This window comes from Amblyomma americanum, chromosome 7 (assembly GCF_052857255.1).
Source record: "Amblyomma americanum isolate KBUSLIRL-KWMA chromosome 7, ASM5285725v1, whole genome shotgun sequence".
Lineage (NCBI taxonomy): Eukaryota > Metazoa > Arthropoda > Arachnida > Ixodida > Ixodidae > Amblyomma > Amblyomma americanum.
Genome location: NC_135503.1, coordinates 75634754 through 75642778, shown reverse-complemented (window position 1 = coordinate 75642778; position 8025 = coordinate 75634754). Strand labels below are relative to the sequence as shown.

At 47.6% G+C, this 8025-nt stretch overlaps 1 protein-coding gene across 1 annotated transcript; it reads right to left on the bottom strand.

Moving 5' to 3' along the window:
* Positions 1 to 1014: 1014 nt before the first annotated feature.
* LOC144097807 (3'-5' RNA nuclease TATDN2-like) lies at positions 1015 to 7675 on the bottom strand. Its single transcript, XM_077630436.1, has 6 exons — positions 7622 to 7675; positions 4332 to 4724; positions 3708 to 3877; positions 2621 to 2750; positions 1733 to 1945; positions 1015 to 1152 (listed from the first exon to the last, which is right to left on the bottom strand). Exons 1-6 carry the CDS (start codon positions 7673 to 7675, stop codon positions 1015 to 1017), a joined length of 1098 nt encoding a protein of 365 aa, XP_077486562.1.
* Positions 7676 to 8025: the final 350 nt, after the last annotated feature.

The following is an 8025-nucleotide window of genomic DNA, read 5'->3' as shown; positions in this document are numbered from 1 at the left end:
ATGGGGATTTTAATAAACTCTTTTGGGTAGCCGTTCATGACGAGTTCTTTGAATATCGTGCTTTGTTCTTTTTTTTTTGTCAAGTTCTGTGCTGCAGTGTGTCTCAACTCTTCTGAACAGCGTCTTCACCACTGATGCTTTATGGACTGTCGGGTGGTTCGAAGAGAAGTGGAGATACCGGCCTGAGTGTGTTGGTTTGCTATATAAGCAGAATTGAAGGGTATTGTCGTTTCGGGACACGAGGACGTCCAAAAACGGCAGGGAGTTTTCTTGTTCCACCTCTAGCGTGAACTGAATGTCCGGTTCTACGGAGCTTAAATGGCGAAGTAAATTTTGAGTCTCAGATTTTTTGATTATGGCGAACAGTCGTCGACATACCCGAGGAAAATCTTTGATTTCGGGTGGAATGAGTTGAGGGCTCGTTGTTCGACGTGTTCCATTGTTAAATTGGCCATGGCGACAGATATGGATGCTCCCATTGGTGTTCCTTTCACTTGTCGGTAAAATTCCCCGTTTGACGAGAAGTATGTGTTCGATAGGCACAACTCCAGGAGGCGGCACACATCATTTACACGCAGCGGGGTTCGTGCGCTGAGTGTGCCGTCGCGCTGTAGGGCGTCACGGGTAGCGGCCACCGCAAGCTTCACGGGGATGTTTGTGAAAAGGGACACCACGTCAAAGGATACAAGGTCTTTTCCACGTTTCCAACTTCTCACATAGAGAAATTTAACCAGCTCGGCCTACAGTGTCAGGTGAACTAAATACAAATGCACGGCAACCACTATGCAATATGAGAGAACACATATGCGAAATCATTAAAAAAAATTTATTTACAGTGTTATAAAATCTACACCAGGAAGTGGCAGAAAAAAGTGGTGTGTTGCACATAGACAATATAATAGCACGGTACGGATGTAAAATTAAAACAACTAATTTCGGTGTCAGGCAGACGGGGAGGCCCTGTTGTCGTATAAAGCATACTCTTTGCACATCGGCGAGTTACACAGAACAACGTTAGATTTTGTATACTCGGTGCGTGTTTGCACTGACTGCAGAAAGTACGTCCTCCGCTTCGATACCCCGCAGCGAGGCAAGCCGCGTGGCCACGTGAATGGCCATTCCTGGGTGGGAGGCTTTGAGACGACTAGATTCCTGAAAGTACACATTGAAGGGGAGAGGGCACTAATCGGAAAGTAGGTGCATGTGGTAACAACCACGGGAATGCGTGTATTACTAAATACGGTACAGGTATTACTAAATACGGTAGCGCTTAGCGCTGTTTTAATATTACGGTACAGGCATATTGTAGCAATAAGACTACTGCACGTGTCCTGTTATATTCTGGGGGACCCATCTTGTGCTTATAAATTTTAGTCGTATGGGAGACCCACGGCTCTACTACAAGCTAGTCGGGCTCATCTGAAAGCACTGAGAATCACTTCTCAATGAAGCAAAAAGTTTACATGCGACTAAAGATGGTGCTATGCTACTGTACGACTCAACCTTTGTCATAAAGAAACTCTGGAGGTGAAGTGAGGGAAAACAGCGCATCTTTTGTAACTTTTGTGCACACTGTAGAATACTGCCGGCTGCTTACAAACACATAAATATGAAATTCCTTGTCTCACCAACCTTATAGCTCACCAGAAACGAGAAACATCATGGCGAACAGCATGAAATTAAACAGCATGCAAGTACATAAGTGCCCAGTAACACAGGAAGCCGTACTCACGGATTGTGGAAGAAAATATGGCGCATCCGTCTCTATCAACAGTCGGTCAAGGGGGACCTTACGGGCTGCCTCGACGATACCGCCGGCGTTTGAGAAACCCACGAGGGGGGTGAGTCCCAGGAAGAGGTTGGGAAACTCGCAGAGCCACTGCTGGGCCTCCTGCCAGCCGCCTGTGAAGCAGTGGCGATGGATAGGGTAGTCAGTCGGGACCATCTGTAGAGGGCGGGGGAGGGGGGGGGGGGGGGCAGAAGTTGTGACTGTACTACACTCCCATATACAGCCCAGAGATTGTAAATAAAAGGTATTCGATCTGTACAAGTGTTGAGGACTGAAATATAAAGAGAATTCTACGCATCACTATGCGACTGGTACTTAGGAGTACTCGAAAACCCAGCAAGAAGATTCGAAAGCGTGCGGTAGATATAGACGTAGTGTCAGCGAAGGCGAACCTGAATTTTTATGAATAGCAGCTGTCACTAATGAAGATTATTTGTACAGGATTCTAATACTAGCGCTCCTTGGCTTCGGATGATAGCTGAGTCATGTAAGCAAGTGCTTTAGCCATTACTTTTAGGCGCCTCGTTGTAAGCACAAGGAACCACCTAGAGCGACATTTCGCCTTGCGCAAAAAGGATATTTTAGGACCGGTAGCTACTGTCATATCACCTTTTGGGAGTTTCGAATACGGGATTGGCCTTCATGCTGTGACTGTAGAATTTTGGCTATATCTCGCAAATTTCGAAAATTGCGGTAATGCACTGCACATACACCCACGCTTACAGGTGAACGTATACGAACGGTGGCGAACGTATACGTGCCACGGGATCTTTGTCCCGGAGTTCGGCAAGGTCGCGTTTAGGATTAAGCGAAGCAAGAAAGTCAGTGTACCTTTTTGAGGATCTCGAGAGTGTCTGCCGTGGAGTCTCTCGAGTGGATAATGAGTGGCAGGTGGCCATTCAGGGCCAGACGAAGCTGCCTAGTGAACACGCGCTTTTGCATTTCATGCTCACAGTTGTTCCTGCAAAATCGAGATCAGTGCTACACGCGTCAATGAAAGCACGCGCGATACGAGAAAAAATTCCACACGCAGAAAATTCAGCATAAGTGAAAGAGCCCCCATTTGACTGCGAGCTGGGAATAACCACATCAGTAGGCTTCCAGCAAAAGTTGCTGACGCAGCGAGGAAACACTAAAAGGCGCATCGATTTTAATCACGTAAAAGCGCACATAACATAGATAGAGAAAGACTTTGACAACACGAGCGCTTACTTCAAACTGAATGTTTATTGACACACAAGCCCATTAAATACACCTTGCTGCATGACATTAACTGAGACCACTACCGACATCAAGTGGCCGCATGGAAAAACATTGTTTCCTTGTTAGTTAGTGTTACAGTTGGTACGCTGACGCAGGGTGAACCCGCTTTTCTAACCTAATCTGCCTCTAATATTTCTCTAATGTCTTGACCCTATGCTTGGCCACTATCTTGCATGCGTTGAAGAAAGGTTTACATAGCTTTTCATTCTATTCAGCGCTGTCATGACAATGTTCACAAAGATTACGACCTCTATCATTCGCTACCTTCCTGATGCGGTCCAGCATTCTTTCATTCAGAAATCGGCCAGTTGGACATATGTACCTAGAGCCACACGATAGGAGAATTTTTGTATACTAAACCAGAAGCACGTGCAACAAAAAGATCACGGTGCCTTTCACGCAGATTAATATGACATTTGGAGCCCTGTGACTCACGATCTGAAAGAACAAAAGCTGTTTTCATCCCTACAATAATGCCTTGTAAAATAATAACTTCCGGACACCGATCACAAACACGCAGCACAGTACAGCACATAGAAACCGTCTTAAACGTGGCAGCCTGGTCTGACGTGATCGCTCTGAGGCCTGATTCTCTACTTGCACTGCTGGCTGTGAGCGTGACCGAATGAATAATTTCGCAAGCAAGCGCACTCACTTGTGAGAGTAGTCGAGGCCTATTTCGCCGAGGGCGGCCACTTTCGAATGTTCCAGCGCCTTGATGAGGTGCTCTTCGACCTCCTGTGTGTAATGGTGGGCCATGTGAGGGTGGCACCCGGAGGCACCCCAGACACCTTCTTCTATCAGGATCTTCTCCCACATGTGGTGCTGCACAGATACGCCACATTGAGTGCATCAAGGAGAAAGTAGGTGGATGCCGGTGCTGACCACTACCTGCTAATGCAAGAAACTTGTGAAATAGTGACCATATGCTCAGCGAAACCTGACAGCGAAGAAGCACTTGAACAGGGCGTCAACAAACCACACATCAACACCACATCGCTTGCGTTAAACGAACGCACCTGCAGGGCACCATACCACTGAGTGCCTGCCTTCACAGCTTTCACGGTGCCAAGAATATGACAGACTACACGACGGCATTCACACCGTTGAAACATTAGAGTTTAACTTAAAGAATCGCACTAAACAAATGCGTAGCGCATGGAAAGCATTGAGCGTTATTAATAACGATAGTGGCAAGTAAACTTCTGAAGGCGGACCAAGACAGCACGCCCCTGTTGAAAGGCAAGCATTCGCATCGAGATTTATTCTAAACCTGTACCTGCTTAAATGTCGACGGGTTGCAAAAGTTCGCCACGCAGCCATTGTAGCAGTCCGGAAAAGTTTCGAAGTGTTTGGTCCGAAACTCAGCGTAGGACCCACGGTGGCCCACTTTGTGGAAAAGGAAGTCTAAGTGGCAGTGGGTGTCCACGAGGCCCACTTGTGACGGCAACATGTAAGGCCACTGTTTGACTGGCTTTGACGTTACTTTCGGGGTTGTTTCCTGGGCAGCCTCTGTGGACACGACTGCTGCCTCTCTGCGGAGGAGGTCGCATGGCACCTCTGCAGAAGAGCTGGATGATCGCGTGAGTTGTCTGCGTTGGAATGAGACCTCTGCCGGCTCCACGTGCTGACAACAGGCGGCTAGCAGGGCACTGGCGTCTGCTTCGTCATCCTGTGAAGGGAAAATAGCGAATGTAGAGACTGAAAAAAGAAGACAGGGTAACTGCCAGCAGTAAAATGACTCAACCAGTTACGCCTGTTCAGAGACATCCGCTATAATATGCTCAGCACCTGTTAACCATTCTGCAGAGGGGATCGGGGTGCAGTGATAAAAACAAAGTCAAGGCTGCCGTAATGGTTACCGTTGTGAGAGTAATAAATGAATTCTTTTATTCGTCCACAAGAGGAGGTAATAGATGCACCGTAACATATTTACACCAACTTTTGAAAGAAGATATCGGAATTGAAACAAATGTGCCAGAGAAGTGGTATTACTGTTGAGGAAGGCAGGAGGAAATGAGAATTGTGACGTGAAAGGATCCCGACATAAGGTTGTCCGAACCTTCGCGGTAAAATAGTAGTTTGCAAGAGAAAGCTAAGTACATTGTCTGCCTGCAAACAGTGGGTCCTGTACGTGCTTGGACCGTGCCTCTCGAGCGCGCTTGTGAGTATGTTAATATGGAAACCGGGTAGCGTCCCGCATGGGGATTCCCCGAAAGACGAGGAAAGCTTCTCGCCCTCGGGGGGACTCGACGTCTGTCAAAACACAGAATACCATTAGCTGTTTTTTGCCGCAAAAGTTACGGTGCTCTCTGAACATGTAAATTGAATCGCCGAGTAGTTTTGCGACAATGAACAAAGTGCACCTTTGAGGACATGGACGACAGCGAGCGCCGAGCAGCGGCAGTGTTTAACCATGGACATCCGGGCAGTGGCAGGCGAGGCGAAGCTTTAGATAAGCTGCACTGTGCTGCGACGTATGCCTGCAAAACCGAAGGGGCGAAATTTGAAAAAAAGAGATACACCTGCTTGCGCGTTTATAGAGCGGAAAACGGGAAGAAACTCGGGCGCCACACTGATAACTACAGTGTTAAGGGGCTTGTCATGCTCCGAAACAATAACGAGTTCCGATTATTACGCTGAGGACCGCGTTATGCAACGGTAATCACAGAAGTAAAACATCGCTTAGGCCTAGCTAGGGTCGTAAGGAGGTAAGAAGGGATACTGATATATTAGAAAGTGACTGGGACAGCCCGATACATGACTAGCAAAACCGTGGCATAGCAGCGGAAATGAATAAAACTCTACAACGCCCACACCCTCCCCCCCCCCCCCCCCCCCCCTCCTTCCAATACCGCTGAGAAGAGTCCCACACTGAGGCACATGCACTTCACCTTTATATCAGGATTTTTTAGGCCAATCTTGCAAGGGCGAGAACTTTGGGCGTTGATGTGAAGCGCCGATGAGCTACTGTTCCACACGCGCTGTGCCCTGATGAGGCATGTGCGCATGGCAGGCTAACTGTCGCGACACATCAGACAGGACCTTTTGCATGTCGCCCTGCGCAGAGATGGCACATTAAACATGTGCCTAAAAACATCTGTCGCTATACACTGCTTACGAACGTGCAATAAGACTGGTGGTGAACGTAGTCAAAAACATCCAAGATACCGGTATATCCGACGCAAGGTTCAACAAGGCGACAAGCAAAATATCAATATGGTAACGTGCAGCCCTCAAGCAACGTGCGAATGCGGGTTCTAGCGCTTTGCTATTCCGCAGCCATCTCAGGGGCCAACACACACAAGCGGTACTTTCCTGTCTTCATAACTAACGTCTCGAGACCACTGAAGCACCCCATCAATACTCGTGTCAGACAAACGCAGGTTTGAAAAGTGACACCATGAAGGACCGTTTCTTATGCATTCTAGCTCACTGCATGAACACCAAACGGTCTCAGTAACAGTGAAAAACTGTGCTATGCGCATTCATGAAGGATTTTAAAGAGTACCTCTCTAAACGTAGGCGGTTGTCTTAAGTTTGCCAGGCAAACTTCAGATGAATCGTTGAAGGTGTCCCGCTGGTCGATCCGGAGCCAAAGCTATACGAACCTCGTTCATGCTCTCAGCGGAATAAAGTAGCCGAGGTGGCAGCAGACTTCCGGTAATGACCCATACCTGACGACGGTATAGCTGGTGGTACGTTGTATTCGAGGACGAAGCGGTAATGCTTGCGGTATTCTCGGCAAGCCGGTCACAGGGAACCCGTTAGGACGAGCTGTTAAAGAGCATACGCTTCAAAGCTGGAAGGCGTTTTCGCCCGCTTCTTTCCCTGGCAGAAACTGAACTGAAAGACACGTGGTTCGGCAGCAAGCTTTAGAACAATCTTGTGGGGGTGTGCGCGTGCGTGTGAAGGAGGATGGTGGGGATACAAAAAAAACGGCGAATCTAATAGCTTGATCCTAAGCGAAGATACCAATCAGAGCTGAAATGATTAAACTTTATATTGTACGGGACACGCGCGCAGAACGTAGTTCACGTTTCCAGAGGCGCTTACTTCATCGCCGCCGGTACGCCAATCTAATCTCTTCCTCTCGTGGAGACGGTTGAAGAGAGATCGACATTCTTAGAGATAAGGGACTGCCCGCTACAATTTACGCCCCTCATTTAGTGTGTTGTGAGCCATGATTCATTAGTCATGAATGTCGACGTTCTAATCGCAGCAACCACTATGTGTGCTTGTAGCCAGTAAGGGCAGTCGTTTTTAATTTTGTATTGCGTTCACTACAGCAATGATTTTTTTCTTCGTGACCAATATTAAAAGCTTTTAATAACGGCACATTTTAGTCAGGATTTGACTAATAAGTACCGGGTGCTTGTCAAATGCTCAGGTTGCATGTTCTGCTTTTTTCAGTGCATTCCGGTAGTTAAGACGCCGACGAAGCTACCAAATTTTGGGAAGGTGAGAATGCTGTTGCGTCGAACTTCTACAGAGATGTTGAGGGTCGGGCTGTCGAAAATGCTACATGGCTCCAAAGCAGAAACTGTGGCCTGAAAATTTTTCACTCACCCTGAGCGTTTTCAGTGCCGTGTTAACACATTTTCGAAATTGCCATATTCGCATCTTTGAGCCGCCAGTCTAGCAGGTTGTTGTTTTTCAGCGCAAATGAGCTTTTGGCCTCTCAGTTAAACTAGATTTGTTTGAAGCTTTATTGCTGCGTACAGGACAAATGTGACGCCATTATCGAATGAAGCCAAACTAGACCAGTGATGCGTTTTGCCATTTTCATGGTGACACCACCCGTGACGATTTTCAACGGTAAGCCAACTGGCGCGGGATCACGACGCAGGACAAATTATTACGAGGTACTGAAGTAACCAAACAGCACTAACTAACAAGCAGCATTCTTTTTTTTTTCTTAAGCCGCCGCAGTGGCTGAGTGGTTACGGCGCCCGGCTGCCGGCCTGAAAGAC

What these genes read in the sequence shown, in the direction of transcription:
- LOC144097807 (XM_077630436.1), bottom strand. Translation starts at nt 7,675, where the DNA reads ATGCGAATATGGCAATTTCGAAAATGTGTTAACACGGCACTGAAAACG. An exon ending in CGGCACTGAAAACGCTCAGG is followed by an intron (nt 4,725 to 7,621) that starts GTGAGTGAAAAA and finishes TTCCCTTCACAG; the next exon opens with GATGACGAAGCAGACGCCAG. An exon ending in CTCTCGAGATCCTCAAAAAG is followed by an intron (nt 1,946 to 2,620) that starts GTACACTGACTT and finishes CGCCCTCTACAG; the next exon opens with ATGGTCCCGACTGACTACCC.